Source organism: Quercus robur, chromosome 8 (genome assembly GCF_932294415.1).
Source record: "Quercus robur chromosome 8, dhQueRobu3.1, whole genome shotgun sequence".
NCBI lineage: Eukaryota > Viridiplantae > Streptophyta > Magnoliopsida > Fagales > Fagaceae > Quercus > Quercus robur.
Genome location: NC_065541.1, coordinates 38,215,159 through 38,233,316, shown reverse-complemented (window position 1 = coordinate 38,233,316; position 18,158 = coordinate 38,215,159). Strand labels below are relative to the sequence as shown.

The window sequence follows — 18,158 nt, the reverse complement described above, 5'->3', positions numbered from 1 at the left end:
CAATAAAATTTGTAGAGAGTGGGCTAATGGGCTAGGCCTTGGTCGCCGGACAATGGTTAGTCGTGGTTATCGTGGTGGTTGCACAGTGATGAACCGTGCTTGCCCAACAAGACCTTCTCCTCGGCACGGTCTGGGAGGCTCTGGTTTTTGGCCCTGGTCCCAGCCGCCTCTAATTGGTGCGCTTCCTTCTCCTTTTATACTAGCTTTTACCCTCCCTTCAACTCCCACGTGTAGGTTCAACTTTCTAGGGCTGATACTTGTCCCATCAGCCCATACCTAAATTGGTTGTGGGTGGTTGAAAAGCTGAAAAGCATTGCTCTGTCAGGCACAAAGTACTTGATTGCAGTAATGACAGCCATTCCCTTGTCCTTTTGTCGCCACACCATTCAGGAGTCTTTTTCTCATCAATGCGGAGGTGTTTTAGCTTTTCCTTGAACCGCTCCTATACCGCACTCGCCCTTTCTTCTAAGAGCGCTTGGGGATGCCGAGGACAGAATCGTCCTCGGATATAACTCTAGGCCGTTTTGGGCTTCCGTTGCTTGTCCTCGGCAACGGTTCTCCTCGGCGTGGGCCTTGGGCCTTAATGTAAAGTGAGCTGGGACCTCGAATTCTCTGGCCCTACAACAGTGTACGTTTTCAAAGAATAAAATAAACTTGTAAATGATGCATTGTCATGCATACACAAATTCATTGTCCTTATGTGTGTATGTGTGTTTTTTTTTTTTGATATAAAGATATATATATATATTATTTTTTAAGTGAATTAAAAAATTATTTAATAAAGCATTAATGCACCTTAACCATTGCCCTTAAGCACACTTTTCTGTTTTTTTTTCTTAATTAACATGCAAGCTTGGACCGTGATTGAACCACCAACGATTCTACCTAAACCGTGCAGTCCAACCGCGGTTTAAGGGGTTCACGGGATTTGAAAGAAATTCGGTTCTGTATGTTTAAAAAACTAGATTTCAATCCAGTTTCTGGTTAACTTGGTCGGACCATCTGGTCTGGTCCAAGTCTGACAACCTTGCTATTTAAGCCCCATTTTTGGCACAAACAATAAAATTGGAGGGAATTTCAAGATCTTGAATTCAATATGATTTTTTGTTATTCAAGACGATAATATGATAATACAATCAGAATTTTTTATTAAAGCTTAGCTAAATTTGGACAACCTAATGCAAACTAATTGAAATCAACAAAAATATGTTTGGCATATTTAAATCAATGAATCCCTTGATTCAAAACTAGTTTTACACCAAAATTTAGGGATTTGGAAAAAATACAATATCAATAGTAATAAGCATCAATATTCCTTTATGGGTCTTGTTAATAAATGCCCAAAGGGTACATGTTAAAAATTAATAAATGTTCAATTCTGAATTACAATATACATTTTTCAAAGAATAAAATAAATTTGTAAATCATGCATACAAAAATTCATTGTTGTTGTGTGTTTTTTTGGATATAAAAACATTATATATATATATATATATATTACTTTTTAAATTGTATTAAAAAAATTATTTAATAAATCATTAATGCACCTTAACTATTGCCCTTCAATGCACTTTTTTTTATTTTTTTTCTTAATCAACATGTAAGCTTGGACCGTGATTGAACCGCCACTGGTTCTACCTGAACCATGCGGTCTAACCGCAGTTTAAGGGGTTCATGGGATTTCAAAGAAATCTGATTCTGTATGTTTAAGAAATCGGATTTCAATCCGGTTTCCGATTAGCCCGGTCTGACTATATGGTCTGGTCAGAGTCTAGCAATCTTGCTATTTAAGCCCGATTTTTGTACACAAACAATCAAATAGGAGGGAATTTCAAGATCTAGATTTTATTTTTTAAAGTGTATGAAAAAATTATTTAATAAAGAATTAATGTATCTTAACCATTGCCCTTAGGACACTCGTTAACAAAAGTCTTTGTGTGTTAAGGGAAAGGTAACTGCCAATCTTGTCAAATTTGAGAAGATTCATGTGGTGCAAGTGCAACTAGTAGTGAGTAATGATCCCACACATCCTTTGCGTGATAGTTACTCTAAAAGAATTAAGTGTTTTGTAGGATGTAGGATGAGGACTAGAGTTTATGTCTCCAAGAATGAGTATCACACACATAAACTTAGATTAGACTAGAGTAGAATTCTATCTCAGATATTTTATTAAAAAAAAAAAAAAAAAAAAAAAAGAAGAAGAAGAAGAAGAAAAGAAAAGAAAAGAAGAAGAAGAAGAGGAGGCAATGAGTAATAAAAATTGCACAATATAATGGATGGCGGCCCGAGAAGGACCATGACCTTTAAATTGTTGTTACTTGTCAGTTTGTAAAAGTAATTTTCGGTTAAGAAAATGACCTTATAAATAGTTATTAATAAAGTTTAAAGTTAACCACTCATAGTAGGACATAGAATTTTTATTCAGTGGAGGAGCAAGGATGGGTAATCGTTGGGCAGGATGCGGTAATGATATTTATAGATAATGTGAATACAAGAATTTCTGTAATTCAGACGTCTTCTAAATCATACTAGAAGTTCTTTAAAATAGCAATAGTCCAAACACAATATAAGAAACCTGAAATCTTATCCATTCGAATTCAAAACGTCAGTACAACAAATACGGGAAAGGATTTAAAATAACGTGAAAGAAGTATCCAGCAAAGGAAAATAAGTAGGGAAAAAAATATTTATATTATCTAATTGTGAATGCACGATTAACTTTGCAGGATTAATCATAAAAAAACAACGAGACTCATGATAACCTTAATCATGGATCATCGTGCTCCTAGACTATTTGTTACTTCATTAATTGATTCTGGTTTATTAGAAGAAGTTGAGCTGGATTGATCTCTCCCAATGACAAATGCTGGTCTTTTTGGGGCTGGAAGGTTCACAGTTTCACCATCTAGCATCTTAATAACAATTGACATGGTTGGGCGATCACTTGGGTTAGATTGTACACATAAGAGACCAATATTGAGACACTTCACAAACTGATCTGCAATGCAAGTATCCTGTAGGGTCTCGTCCATTAAATCCATCAACATGTTGTCAGTCCACAATCCCCATGCCTGTGATAATAGACAAACATTGGTATGAAGTAAAAAATTACCAAAGCATAGATAATTAGAAAATTCAACATACCTACATACATAACCTAGAATGAAGCAAAAAAGTGACACAAACATAGATAGTTATGAAAATTCAAAATACTTACATAACCTAGAAGGCTCATTGCTTGTTCTGACTTATAAAAACCTGTATTTCTCTTTCCGCTTATAATCTCAAGTAGAACTACACCGAAACTAAAAACATCGGATTTGATTGAGAAGATTCCATCTATCGCATATTCCGGAGATATATAGCCACTACATTGCAATGATTGTATAAATTATAATATTAGCAAGGAAATTATGTGCATATTGTCTAAACAAGTTAAGCGGATTGAAGATTTGCCATAATATGTAAATAATTAGCTACAATAATCAAACTATCTACATGAAACCTACTGAGTTCCAACTACTTTGCTTGTGATTGCCTCAGTTTGTCTGTCACCAACAATTCTTGCCAATCCAAAGTCTGATATTTTGGGGTTCATTTTGTGATCTAGAAGAATATTGCTGGTTTTCAAATCTCTATGAATAATCCTTAATCTAGAGTCTTGGTGAAGATAAAGAATCCCTCGAGCAATTCCCAGAATGATGTTGAAACGCATCTCCCAGTGCAAACTCATACTTTGCTTTTGATCTTGCAATTTCCATTTTTCATTTGAAAGAATAATTTTAGCAACTAAAATAAGAAACAATGTTAACGTAACATGGATGGTAAAATGGTAGGAGTTAGATTTAGAAGCCAACCAAATATAAAGAAGTCTAAACTTTTGTTAGGCATGTACTCATAAAGTAAAATCTTTTCACTCCCTTCTATGCAATATCCATGGAGCCTGACAAGGTTTCGATGCTGAAGTTTTGCAATTAATAGCACTTCATTCTTAAATTCTTTTAAACCTTGACCTGAGACTCTTGAAAGCCTCTTTACTGCAATTTCTTGACCACTTGGAAGCTTACCCTAAGACCAAAATTCCCAATGCACAATTAATATTACCATTTACCAAAACAGGCAGACATGAACATTAATGACCAATAAATATTGCTAGAATTACCTTGTAAACAGGCCCATAGCCTCCTTGTCCAAGCTTGTTTTCATCTGAGAAGTTACCTGTAGCGACTCGTATGCTTTCCAAATCATAAAAAGGTAAATCTAAGCCTTTCTCATCTTCTTCTTTCAACTCACCCAAGTCTATCAATTCTTGGACATGGCTTTCACCGTGTAACATGCGGTGTGCTTGATTTCTTTTATTAATTTGTCTATTTTCTAAATTCAGAAGACATTGACGTATCTTAGTTTGCATGTTAATTACATGGAGGAACGTATTACTGGCTTTATTCTGATTCAAATTAACAAAAAACTCAGCATGGTGCATCATATGCATTTTGCAAAGTGCTTACCCTTTCTCTTGCTCATCTTTCTTTGCCATATGCACATAGAAATACTGGCGAAAAGAACAATCACACTAGTTATTCCAATAATAAGAAGCAATTTCATCCTTTTTTTGGATGGAGGAGAATCTACAAGAAAAAAATAAAGACTAGTCATATTTCAATATATAGAATGTGAACAGAAATCTCACTTCATGTTCTGTTAAAGTGAAAAAGCTGAAATGATTGAATTAAATGATAATCAAATTTAAAAATATTATGTTTTCATCAATTTCTACAATTTTGATGGCTTTTGAGTGGAATTATAGTGCGCATTTGTATTAAAACTCATTTCCCTCTCTCTTGTATATGTGTGTTTGTTTCTATAAAAAAAAAGGGTAATTATCCCACATTGCTGAAGAGAGTGTGTTGTGTGTTGTATAACTTGCCCCACTTTTTCTTAAAAGTTATCATTGCTTTTGAGTGGAGTTGTAGTGTGTTTTTGTGTTAGAACCTCTTTCCTTCTCTCTTGTATATGTGTGTTTGTTTCTAAAAAAAAATTATGTTTATTGTTGTGCAGAATACAAACTACAACAATATATGACATGATAATCACATTTAAATTTTCTAAAGACAATTTTGTAAATTTTTTGAAAGACCTCTCAAATTTCAAAAGTAAGATTAAAAGTGATTACACACAAGTAAAAGAGAATTCTTGGAAATCAGGATTTTTTCTCGATTTAGCCAGTCCTAACATTGTGGTAAATTATCAAATCAACCATTATCATAATTTACTAAAGAAAAAAAAAAATTCAGCGAAGCAACATTAGTCTGATTCATTGCTTCTGAATTTCTAATTAAGCAATTTTAATATGGAATAAGCACATGAAATTCAATCCTAACCTTTTGTACAAGAGTCCAAATTTTATAAGCATGTGATGCAAATAAGAGTTTTACACCCTCCAATACTAGTATACCACATCAACATTTCACACGAGTGAATAAGATATACCACACACAATAATTGCTCACCATACCCAATTTTAGATACGGGCTGGTCGGAGATAGAGACCAGGGTTACGATGTCAATGCTGGCAACGAAGAGGCCAACAAAGTTATTAGGGTCGTCACAAAGAAACGTACAATGGATTTCCTTAGTCTGATAAATAGATCATCACGCGTGAATGGTGTTTTTGGCTTTGTTGCTCTTTAGCGCCACAAGCTTCCCTGTCCTTCTCCATATTTTATATATATATATATATATATATATTTTTTTTTTTTTTTTTTTTTTTTTTTTTGAGAAGGATATATATATATATATATATATATTTTCTTGTCATTGACATGGTCAAGCAATACCATCTTTGCGGTTCAAGCAAGCAGCCAAGCACTATGTTGGATTTATTGCTTTGACCATAGACATACAACTAGTTTTTCTAATTATGATTGTTAGCTCTCCGACAGGAGAGAATCTCTCGTCTTTCTTCAATGTTTATGAAACTGGGTATTATGATTTATGGAGGAATTATTGTGTGTGATAGCATGTATTCACTAACTTATAAATTGCTGATGCGTTATCATGGTATTGGAGCTTGTAAACAACAGGTTTAACACAAGTCTTTATAGAAAGCTGATGGTGCAAAGGCACCTCCTTACACCATTTTATAGGAAAAGTCCACTTACTAGTTACCGCAAACTTGAAGAATAAGAATAATAACAAGGATAAATAATGAAAGGAAAGGAAATCAGTAAAAACATCCTAATTCAGAATTCAAATTTCAAAATCGAATTAGACCCATCCTAATTCAAATTTCATCTAAAAATAAGGAAAATAGAATAGAGCAAATTAATTATAGAACTGGGTAACTCAAGAACTGCTATCCCTACAACTGAAAGTCTCAAACTAAAACTATACCTACAGTAATTGCCTTACCAGATAACTCGGAAGCTGCAAGTTTGAGATATAGAGTTCCTCCATTAGTGTCAGCGCTTGTGAGTTGTTGCAGATTCAAGAGATCTCCAACATAAATTGAACAATGGTTGTCATAAATATAAGCAGTGCAAGAGCAGTAATTCAAGCAGGTTGATTCACATTCTGATGAACTTCCAAATGCCACAGTTTGTGGATTTTGAGGCAATTTCATGTTGGGCATTTCCCAAAACTTGTCCCTCTTACCATTAGCAAGACTATCATTCCCACACTGCAAACTGGTTTTTCTTGCACACCCAGCTGAAAAATCTGACAAATTCCAACTGTTGCTGGAGGTAGCCTGAAAACCCTTCAAGCAACTACAGAAAGGCAAGGATTGCTGGTTGCATTTACCAAAAGGTCCACAAAAAGCATGAACCTCACATTGTGTCCTTGGTTGAGACCAAAACAAATTCCACTGCTTGGTACTTTCCAACCATGAAAGCTGCTGAATATGCCCCGATATATCCATCACAAATCGAGATATAATAGAAGGATCATAAAGCGAATAGGTGAAATAGCTCTCATTTTCATTTGAAACATAACTGAATTTGTAAATATAATTGGCTCTCATCTCAGGAACCCAACTGAAAATTTTTCCATCCCAAGGTCCACTGTTCCAGTATAGTTGAGACTTATTATATACAATAACATACGAACTGGTAATTTGCTGTAGCTCAAGAGCGAAGAGTCCTGGTGCAGGATCCTCAGTATTCTTCCATGAAATAAGACGTATGTTTTGTTTGGTTCTATTGTTGTATGCCATCTTAGCACCAGGAAGCCATGTATGGGTTGGATTATCAAAACTCTGCCACAAAAGTTTATTAGACCCATCTCTCAGAACAAAATTTCCATCATCTAGAAGCACTGCTTCTAGAGCACCAGAGCTCGTAGGGCTCAAATTTGTTGACCAAATTGGAATTTGAGACTCAATGAACAGAACTAAATTACCATCTGAGATTCTCAATACAGAAGAACCTATATCAGAGACTGGTGTCTCTCTGTTTGCCACCCAAACTATGGTTTTGAGAGAGACTTTCTTGTACCACATGCCTATATAGTAGTTAGAACGAGAAGAGTTACCTGGTGTGAAGAAACCGAGCTCAAAGTTCCCACCGTTAGAGATAATAGTTTGGTCACCAGAGAGAGATTGGTTTGCAGAGATTGTGTCAGCTCCAAGGGAAAGATGATTGTTGAGAGATAGGCAGATGAAGAAAAAAGAAAGCATAAGCCATGGATTCTTCTTGTTATCCATGGCTGCACAGAATTTTGCGGAGAAGCTGTGCTAAAATTTGACTTTGAAAGAGAGAACAAATGAATGGATCTTGAATTCTAGTTTTAGATTGGAAAATTGTTTTGTTATGGGCTCTGCCCCTTCAGTATTTTCTGATGTAATTCTCTCTGAGCTTGCTCTTTTTTATTTTTATTTTTTTTTACTGTGAAGATAGAAATTTTATTGAATATTGGGGTTGAAAAAGACCCCCATTAAGTATACAAAAGACAAGGACAAAAAACCAAAGCCTCCCCGTGGCATAAGGGTACAAACCAAGTAAGAGTAAAAGGAAGCAAATAATGGCCAGGAGCTGAACACGTAGTTTCCCCATCATTGCGCATTCGGTTGCTTAGTTTGGTTCAGCTAGATGACTATTCCAACGCTGGTAGTCTTGCATTAGAGTTGTGGCGGCCTGGAGAATGTCCTTTGGCTGGGATTGTTTTTCCTCAAAGCAAAACCTATTTCTGGCGTTCCAGATGGACCAAGCCACCGTCGCCCAAGTCTCCATATCCTTCCTTGCAAGCCTATCCTCCAACTGTCGGGCCAAGTGGTAAAAATTCTGCACCACAGCTCCACACTTCTGCCAAGTGGTAAAAAGCTTGCTCTTTTTTGAGCTCTCCTTTGTTTCCCTTTTTGCACTCAATGAAGTATTTCTGCAAATTAATAAGAAAAATACTGTTGGCCACCTAGCCATGGCCATGTTTATTTAAATAAGTGAATTCAATTTGCTCTCCATTTTTCTTTTCTTTTTTTGCAAAAGCTCTCCATTTTTCTTGTAGTTTTCGCAGTAGTTTCATCGATTTTACCTACCAAATTAAATACCGATTCACGCCTAAGAGCATTCGTATGGAAGTTTTCAAAATGCTAAAATGTTATTTTTTAGCAACACAAACAATAAAATGCCTCTACATTAATGATGTTAAACCTAAAACATTTAGCACCGAAGCTACAATAAACTGTCATCTTTGACTATGTAGCAACAATCTTATAAAAAAATTAATTTTTTATTCCATTCTCCCTCTTCTTCTCTTAGATAGTATTTATTTCTCTTTCTTCTAAAAACTTCTTTATTTGTTGGCTTCTTCTCCTCCATTATTTTCTGTTTGTCTTTTTCTTTGCTCAAGCTCTCTCTCAAAAAAAAAAAAAAAAAATGTGGTAGTGGTAAATGGTTTTAGGTCGTGGTTTGCTGTGCTATGGTGGTGGTGGTGGATTTTGGGTCATGGGTTCAGTGTGTTGTGGTGGTGGTGTTGTGGTGGGTCATGGTGGTAATGGTGGGTCACAGTGGTTTTGCTCTCTCTCCAGGTCATGGTAGTAATGATAGGCAATGGTGGGTTTTTTTATGGGTTTTTTTTTTTTTTGGAGGTGGCTTGTGATTGTGATGGTGGTTGTTGTGGCTGGTGGTATTAGTCTATTTTAAAGGGTTTTGTGGTGGGTTGTTGATGATGGTGGTTTTTTTTTTTTTTTTTTTTTTTTTTTTTTTTTTCCAGTAAGTTGTGGTTGCCATGGTGGTGGTGGTGGTGGTGGTGGTGAAAGTGGTTGATTGTTATGAACTTTTTTTGGAAGTTTATTTCATTTTAATAAGTTGTTTATATTATTTAAATGAGATGAAGGTAAAAATAGAATCTTTGATGTTGAGTGTATTGTAAAATGAGTTGTTAAATTTGATAAAGTAATTATTTAAGATGCTAAATGCTAAAAATTTTGAAAGTTTTGATGGGAATGCTCTAAGACTATCTAATTCTCAGGAATAGTGAAAGTTAAAAAGCAGTTGAAATCTGTCATTAAGGACGTGTTTGGATTTAGGAGAGAGGGAAGGAGAGTAGAGTGGAGTTAGCTGAAAATAGACTAATTTTAGGCTAATCCTACTCTACCCTACCCTATTCCCCCCCCCCCCCCCTAATCCAAACGGATTAAATCAACCAACTATTAAAAAATCAATCTAATTGGGGCACCTTTTTAGTTGCCTCATTAAAAATAACTCTTTAAAAAAAAAAAAAAAAAACTAATAAATTTATTTAAGGGTAGTTTTGTAAACTTATACATTTTTATAAGACAGACAAAACAATAAATGATGTTGCCTTAAAAAGTTTGACTTTTCAAATAGAACAAACAAATTGGGACGGAGTGAGTAATAAATTGTATGATAGTGCTGACTGTGACCCATTTCATATTACCAAGGCAAAAAGAAAGAAAAGGCCTACTATTACCTTTTTGCCTGGTGAGTTTCTTGAGTAACTCTTTCTCTTTCTCTTTTTTTTTTGGGTAAACCATGAAAATGCATTAAACTTAGGAATTAACAAGTCTGTTACAGCACATATTCACTTTATCATAGACTAATATACTACCCACCACAGGTGGTGGGCTCAAAAATACAGTAAAGGAAGACAGAGAAGTAGCTCCCAATTTTGCCAATGCATCAGCGCATTGGTTTACTTCTCGGTAGGCATGAACAATCTGTTTATTGGGGATTTCCCTCAGCAGGTTCCTGCAGTCAATTAATAAAGGTTCCATTAGCAAATTGTCATTGTTGTTAGTCATGATTAGCACTACACTCAGTGCATCAAGCTTAATGATAAGGCTGTTAGCCCCATTTCCTTCACCAAAACCAAGCCATCTCTTAAAGCCCAAAGTTCTACCCTGCAACTGTTGGTGTGTCCGAGTGGTCTTGCATATCCCTTCAGCCATTCCCCCTCATGATTTCTAATCACACCTCCTCCCCTTGCCTTACCCGTACTTCCCATCATAGATCCATAAGAGTTAGTTTTGCCCACCCCTCAGGTGGTTTGATCCAACCACCAGGTATGACAGATTTTAGCTTTTGTACCTTAGAATTGATGCCAAAAGAGTAGAACTTAGCACTATCTTTGATGCACCTTCTGTAGCTCGAGCAGTCCACTCTTCCCAATCTTAATGTGAACTCATTCCTGTGTAGCCAAATGTGCCATACCCCCATGGGAAATAAGATCTTCCAAGGCAAACCCATTACATCGGATCCTATATCTTTCTAGCAATTGATCTCTAGCCATTTTCCAAGGGGTAAGTTGAAAGAATCCCTCACGCAGTAGGGGAAATTCAGGTCCTACCAAAAGATTTGTGCAACCTCACAACCCCTTAACAAATGCTCAATTGATTCATTACCTTTCTGACACAAGCCACATAAGGGGTCAAGGTTTAAACCCCTTGAACCTAGCACTTCTCCAGTGGGCAAACCATAATGGAGGCATAACCATAGAAAAAATTGAATCTTGGGGGGAGCTTCTACCTTCCAAACCCAAGCTATTGGATTTGTCTCCAGGTTCAAAGGATTTAAATGTCTTGCCAGCAAGTAAGCTGATTTTAGAGAGAAGATGCTATCTTTAGAGAAAGCCCAATGAAAGGTATCTTTTGTATTTTGGTTCAGAGATAGTGGGGTTGCTTTAATAACATTAAGAATTTGATCTGGTATCTCGAAGGATATGCTTTGGCTTCTCCATACACATTCATTGTCAAAGCATTGATTGACAATAACCTAATCTTCATTCCGATTCAGAGGTCCTTCAATGAGGTTTCGAAGCCTGCCTATTGGGAGCCAAAAATCCAACCAAACATTGATTGACTCACCATTCCTCACAGCCCATTTTAAGCCCTTAACATATATAGGATCTCCCTTCTTGCAGGCAACCAAAACACTTGAACATGGGGCTGATCTTCCTTGCTCCAATCTTTGGGGAGTTAGGTACTTGGCAGCCAACATTTGAGCCCAAGGTGCTCCTTGATCACTAGCCAACCTCCAACACAACTTAGCAAGAATGGCTAGGTTCCTATCCTTCATAGAGTGAAGACCCAAACCACCCAAATCTTTAGGCAATGTCACTGTGCTCCACTTAACCATGTGCATTCTTCTTTTCTCCTCAGTTGAGTCCTACAGAAAGTCTCTGATAATCTTGTCGACTGCATCACACACTTTGGAACGGAGGGCTTGGCATTGCATGTAATATTCTGCTATTGGTGCAGCTGCTGTTTTGGCAAGCACAAGCTTCCCTGCCCTCAATAGAAGCTTAGAGGCTGTTTGGATTGAGTTTTTTGATAACTCAATTCTCTGTTTCCATAACTCATAACTCAAAAATGGTGGGACCCATAGTAAAAAGTTTGTTTGGCAAACAATAACTCTGTTTCCATAACTCTATTTCCATCACTCAATTCTCTGATTTTTGAGTTATGAGTTATGGAAACTGAAAACAACTTTTGGCTGTTTTCAGTTTCCATAACTCATAACTCAATGGCAATATTGTAATTAAACACACATAGGGGACCCACAGCCGCAACTTTTGACCACCTTTTGACTTTTTTTTTTTTTTTTCTGGTTTGGCGTTGGCTGTTTGATTTTTTTTTTTTTTTTTTTTCTTTTCCTGGGTTGGCCGTTCAATTTTTTTTTTTTTTTTTTTTTCTGGGTTGGCGTTGTTCTTTTTTTTTTTTTTCTTTTCTTGGGTTGGCTGTTCGGTTTTTTTTTTTTTTTTTTTTTTTCCTGGGTTGGCGTTGTTCTTTTTTTTTTTTCTTTTTCTTTTTCTTTTCCTGGGTTGGCTGTTCAGTTTTTTTTTTTTCCTGGGTTGGCATTGTTCTTTTTTTTTTTTTTCTTTTTCTTTTCCTGGGTTGGCTATTCTGTTCGGTTTGGTTTTTTTTATTTTTTTATTTTTTATATATATATATTAGCTTCGGTGAGTTGGGTACTAAAAAAAAACTGTACTGGCTGACAGGTGTGGGACCCATGAATAGTGTGAAAAAATTGAGTGATGAAAATAAAAGTGATGTTGCCAAATGAGTGTGAAAAAATGAGTGATGAGTGATGAGTTATGAGTGATGAGTGATGGAAATTGAGTGACGGAAATTGAGTGATAAAAAAAGCTTACCCAAACAGGCTCTTAGTCTTCCAGCCAGCAAGTTTGTTTTGAATTTTTTCCACCAAAAAATTGAATGTAGCCCTAGCTCTGCTCTGTTGAAGGATTGGAAAGCCAAGATATCTTCCAAGATTAGTTGTTGCATGGATTCCCAATTTCCCACATATGAATCTCTTCCTTCTCCTAGTGACATTTGGGGAAAAAAGTATTTTGGACTTCCCCGAACTAACTTTCTGCCCTGCAAGATTACAAAAGTTATCTAGAACTTCAATGATAGCCTCACAATTCTTATGATCAGCCTAGGCAAACAACATCAAATCATCAGCAAAGAAAACATGGGAGAAGCTTGGCCCATTCCTAGAGGCTTTGATCTTATCCCACCTCCTAAACTCACACATGCTAGTGATTTGGCTTCCAAGAAACTCCATGCACAACAGAAATAGACAAGGTGATATTGGATCACCTTGTCTAAACCCTCTAGAAGGTTGGAAAGCTTCTAACTTACTGCCATTAAAAAGTAGGGTTGTGGTTGTTGTGGAAATACAACTCATAATGAGATTGATAATATTTTGGGGGAGGCCAAAGTGTTCAAGAACCATTTTAACAATGCTCCACTCAAGGCGATCATAAGCCTTTTCAAGGTCAATTTTGACTACCATGTACCCTTCCTTGCCCTTCCTTCTTTTCAGAGAATATATCAATTCTTGGGCAATAACAACATTATCCAAGGCCCTTCTCCCTTCTAAGAAGGCAGTCTGCATGGGAGAGATCAAAGATGGAAGGAGGGGTCTCAGCCTTTGGACAATGATCTTTGTGATGACCTTATATATAAACCGTATTGCAAAGGCTTATAGGTCTGTAGTGGCTGACAATTTCAAGTCTAAGTTGTTTTGGAATAAGAGCAATAAGAGTCTAATTGAGGTATTCTGGGACTTTTTGACTTGTGAAAGCTTTAATGACTTCCTTCTTTACCGAATCGCTAACAATAAGCCAGAATCTCTAAAAAATGCCTGCATGTAGTCCATCAACCCCTAGGGCTTTATAGGGTTTCATAGACTTTAAGGTAGTCCAAATTTCCTTATCAGAAGGGATGTGAGACAACCCTCTTGCTTCCTCAAGACTAACTTTAGCACCCCATTTAGAATTCCATTGAGGGGTAATGGGACAATAAACTTGCTCAGTCTAGTAAAGCTTCATGAAAATTGAAGTGAATATACCCTTAACTTCTTCAGCATTGTGCGCCCACTCCCCATCACCATTCTGAATGCTCGTGATTCTGTTCTTGCTTCTCCGTGCAAGTGTTGACATATGAAAATAGGAAGTATTTATCTCCCCCAATATGATCCAGTTAGTTCTTGCTTTCATTGCCCATATTTCCTCCTCCATTTGGAGAATAAGATTATACTCCTCAGATAATTGATTTTGGAGATTGATAAGGAAGGGGTTTGGATAGGAGGCTAACGCTTTCTGAGTACCCAGCAGCTTGGCCGTAATTTGCTTCTTCTTGTCAAAAACATTCCCAAATACCTCCTTATTCCATCTCTGAGCTTTCACTGTAAAGTCCAAGATAGCACCCTTCAACCTAACATCCTGTCCTTCCCAGGTTGCCTTAACCACCATTGGGAATTCCTTATGGTTGAGCCAAATGGACTGAAATCTAAAGGGTCTATCAAAGACGTTACCCATATTAGGATTCAAATTTAAAACCAGGGGGCAGTGATCAGAATTGACTCTGGCCAAGTGAGTGACATTGGCCTTTAAGTAGAATTCCTTCCACTTTGGATTAGCCCAACACCTATCCAGCCTGCATTGAATTAGGTCTCCAATCTCCCTCTTATTGGACCAAATAAACTTTGGCCCTGAGAAACCTAAATCCATCACATGGCAAGCATCCATACATTCTTTCATTGCTCTAACCCTCTTTAAGCAAACCAGGTTCCCACCAGATTTTTCCTCCTCTGAGAGCACTTCATTAAAATCCCTCATAAGGGCCCAAGGAAGGTCATGAAGATTTGCTAACATTTTTAAATTATCTCAAAGAATACATCTTTCTCAGAATCTAGGGCTAGCATAAATAGCACTAATTAACCAGTTTAGGGATTGAGATCTTACCCGAATAATAGCATGAATCTTCTGCTCTATTGTTGCCAGAATATCCACATGCACCAGATTAAAGCTCCAAAGCAACCAAATCCCTCCTGTAAACCCAACGGTGTCAGTCACTTCTACCCTATCAAAAGGGAGAGTTTCAATTATCTCCATTGCCCTCGCACCGCTTAATCTTGTTTTCGTAATCACCATGATAATTGGGGAATGCCAAGCTACCAAGTCCATAACAGTCTTCCTAAAGAGGGGTTTCATAGCTCCCCTACAATTCCATAGCAAAATATTCATGATTCTATTTGGGTTTGTTGCAAAATCAAAATGAGACATAGAAGAAGCATCTTCAATGTCCCTCAACCTCCATGCATCCATCAGTTCCATCCTCGACTCCAAACTCCCCCGAAGTAGAGTTGTGGAGTGTTTGATGATCCCCAATGTGTCTTGTGTTGCCCTGATAAGGATTGTTCCATTGATCATTGGCTCTGCAAATTGGATCATTTTTACCCGATGTAAGTTGCCCATCATCAAGCATTACACCAGTTTGTCCTCCAAGATCTTCCTCATGGTTATCACTGGCTGTGTCCATTCCACCTCTGCCTCTGACAATAATTTTTCTGAAATCAGCGTGCTTGATTCTGCTACTAATGACCCTAAGCTTATTGTCGACGACATTGGTATTGACGACCTGTCTGTTAGAAACCTCCACTAAAGGTTTGGAGTTGTAACCCAAGCTTTGTCCTTTAACGGCAGGTATCCCAACCTTCTGCTCGTCTCTGTCAATGGGAATATGTTCTTCCAGGCCATCATTAGCTCCACCTCAAACCACCCCCAAATCTTGGTTGGATCTTGCCTTATCCACCAAATGGTTTCTTCCCCCACAGGTATGATCTTCCCTTTGTAAAAAATCCCCTATTTTGTCTTTCCCCTCCATTGTTACTGACTTTATAAAGAGTAGTGTCTGTATCCTTGTATTTGGCTTCCGTGTATTTATCATCCTCAAATGGGCTGGAGAAAATGAATGGGCCTTGGCAGGCCCCATCCACTCCCATAAAATCTTTGCCCGATCCACTAGGGTCTGCACCCGTTTTAAAACTAAGGCCCACCCCATTTGGTTGACTTCCAACTATACTTATAGCTTTTTGGTTGGCCTTGGCACGGGAACTCATTCCTTTTGCTCCTTTACCTTGATTTGGTTTGTTGAGATTTGACGTGGAAGACTTGCTGACCTCACTGATTGACACAACAGGTTGCGTGTGAGTAGCTTTTCTTTTTCCTTCCCATTTGTACTAATTCGCCACCCTATGCCCAGCTAGGGAGCTATGTTCTGAGCTAGCCTCACCCGTTTGGCTCTGCTCCAATGTTTGCTGCCTGGTTCTCATCTTGCCACTGGGCTTCCGCCAGCTAACCACCATCCATTCCCCATAATCTTTCATCTTATTCAGCTCCATGTCTTCTTTCCCAACCCCTTGGTCATTGCCGTGTTCTTGAGTGCAAGTACCCCGCTCCTTCATTGCCTCCTTTGAAGTCTCTCTAATGATATAAGGGCACGCCTCAATCTTGTGACCAATCCTGCCACAAGAGAACCATAATGCATTGATCCCTTCATACTGCACACATTGGGCTAACTTACCAAGGTATACAGTCTTTATCAAAGGTTTGTCTAGATTAACTTGAATGCATAATCTCGCAAAACGGCCTCTTTCTCCATTGGCCGTGTGTGAGTCTATCCGAAGGACTGGACCAATGGCTCGCCCAATCTTGAGGAGCACATTAATCTCATAAAACTCTATGGGCAACTCTGGTAGCCTTATCCACACCGCCACCGAAGATAGGGTTGCAGATGACACTTTAAACTCAAGTTCCCATTGCCTTATAGCCAAAAAGTGTTGCCCAATGAACCACGGGCCACCCTTAAGGATATGATCCACATCATCCACTAGCTCAAATTTAACTAGATAGTAGTCAAAACCCAAATCAATACAATTCATACCCCCAGATGGATTCCACATGCTTCGGATCTTTTCAACAAGAAAGGAGAAACCCATTATTCTCCCAAAAGTTTTAAAAATCAGAGCTCTTTGCCAAGGAGATCTCATACGGATCTTATCCTCTTTGGAAAAGCATACCCTGGTGCTACCTTCATGGCCATGTTCCTCTTCATTGTCCAATTTAAGGTCTTCATGCATGGAGCACTCAAAGCCAAACGCTTGCTCAAATGCACCAGGGATTGCACCCACCAACCTATCTTTGTAACTCCCAATTTTCTTACCCAAACCATTCTCTTTCTCCCATGCAGATGAATGGCTATCTTTGAATTTCTTGGTACTACGAGCCAGTGTGTCTTCCTCTTCGTCAGAGCGCTTAAGCCTATCTCTCTCCATCTCTTTTCAATACCCAATTTACTGTCACTTTCACAACTACTCTTTCTCTATTTACATCATGGAGGGTTGTACCTTTTCTTTTTCTTTTTCTTTTTCTTTTTTTTTTTTGGTGCTAAATAATGGAGGGTTATACTTGTACAATTGATTTTGAAAATAGCATGGTTTTAAAACTCGGATTTTAAATGTATTCTTCATATTATAATTTTTATAAAGCAAATAAGAAATATTAAATCCTAAACAAATAATATAGGAATCATTTCTTGTTTTCATAAAAAGAATACGAAACTACCATAAAAAAATATAGGAAATGTTTTTAATGTAATTTGTACCAAGTTCGAACTACAAGTTCAAAGCACAGACAAATAATATAGGAGAAGGTATTCACTTGTCACAATTACAAATTTTTGGAATCAAAAGTAACTTAGGATCTACCTAATTATATTGTTACAAAATGTTCTTTGAATAAGAAAGTTGGGTTTGAATATCAAGCTTACAACAAAAAAACAATTTATTGTTTTGACTTTATAATAAAGAATAATTATCATAAAGTGGTCCTCATGTTAGTTTAAAAAGTTAAAATATAGGTATAGCACTCAATCATGTAATAATTTTTAGTTTTATCGGAAAGATAAAAATTGATGAATAAAAACTTAAAAATTGTAATCGGAACATATCCTATATGATAATTCTTTTTTTATTATATTCTATTTTAAATATTTGATTTCTTATTTATAATGTTAATTTTATATAACTTAAAAGTTTTTTTTTTTTTTTTGGTTGAGCATTAAACAAATACTAAAAGAGATGGAAAACTTGTACCTAACCTGAACTCTAGGAAAATACACGACCTAAGTCCAAATTTTTTTTAACAAAGTAAAAACGGATTGACTCATGACCAAACCTGTTTTTTTAATTGTTTTAAAAAATTCATATTAGAAATCCTTAATATTAAATAATGGGTGCACTCTTTCCCAGTTATGCTTATATTGAGAACATATTTCTTATTCAAAACAAGTGCCCTAGATTGATGTGAAACAGGTGCCCTAGCAAACCACCATGTAGTAGAATATGAATTTAGGC

General features: G+C 37.0%; 3 protein-coding genes across 4 annotated transcripts in view; all 3 read right to left on the bottom strand.

Annotated features, from left to right (window-relative positions):
• Positions 1–2,567: 2,567 nt before the first annotated feature.
• Positions 2,568–7,866, bottom strand: LOC126695430 (G-type lectin S-receptor-like serine/threonine-protein kinase At4g03230). Its single transcript, XM_050392183.1, has 7 exons — positions 6,412–7,866; positions 4,509–4,628; positions 4,163–4,374; positions 3,858–4,068; positions 3,510–3,747; positions 3,218–3,368; positions 2,568–3,071 (listed from the first exon to the last, which is right to left on the bottom strand). Exons 1-7 carry the CDS (start codon positions 7,700–7,702, stop codon positions 2,775–2,777), a joined length of 2,520 nt encoding a protein of 839 aa, XP_050248140.1. The 5' UTR covers positions 7,703–7,866; the 3' UTR covers positions 2,568–2,774.
• The window catches only part of LOC126695431 (G-type lectin S-receptor-like serine/threonine-protein kinase At4g03230), a 174,361-nt gene continuing 159,442 nt past the window's right edge, over positions 3,240–18,158 (bottom strand). Inside the window, exon 7 of one of the 2 annotated variants that reach the window (XR_007646026.1) lies at positions 3,240–3,258. The gene's annotated coding sequence lies outside the window, so the exon portion shown is untranslated. Of the gene's footprint in view, positions 3,259–3,361; positions 3,506–18,158 lie in introns of those variants that run through there. The other variant, XM_050392187.1, reaches the window with a different exon arrangement.
• On the bottom strand, positions 15,984–17,078 carry LOC126696258 (uncharacterized). The gene has a single exon (XM_050393027.1). It carries the CDS (start codon positions 17,076–17,078, stop codon positions 15,984–15,986), a length of 1,095 nt encoding a protein of 364 aa, XP_050248984.1.

What these genes read in the sequence shown, in the direction of transcription:
- LOC126695430 (XM_050392183.1), bottom strand. Translation starts at nt 7,702, where the DNA reads ATGGATAACAAGAAGAATCCATGGCTTATGCTTTCTTTTTTCTTCATC. An exon ending in TGCAGCTTCCGAGTTATCTG is followed by an intron (nt 4,629 to 6,411) that starts GTAAGGCAATTA and finishes TTTTTCTTGTAG; the next exon opens with ATTCTCCTCCATCCAAAAAA. An exon ending in GCTATGGGCCTGTTTACAAG is followed by an intron (nt 4,069 to 4,162) that starts GTAATTCTAGCA and finishes TTTTGGTCTTAG; the next exon opens with GGTAAGCTTCCAAGTGGTCA.
- LOC126696258 (XM_050393027.1), bottom strand. Translation starts at nt 17,078, where the DNA reads ATGGAGAGAGATAGGCTTAAGCGCTCTGACGAAGAGGAAGACACACTG.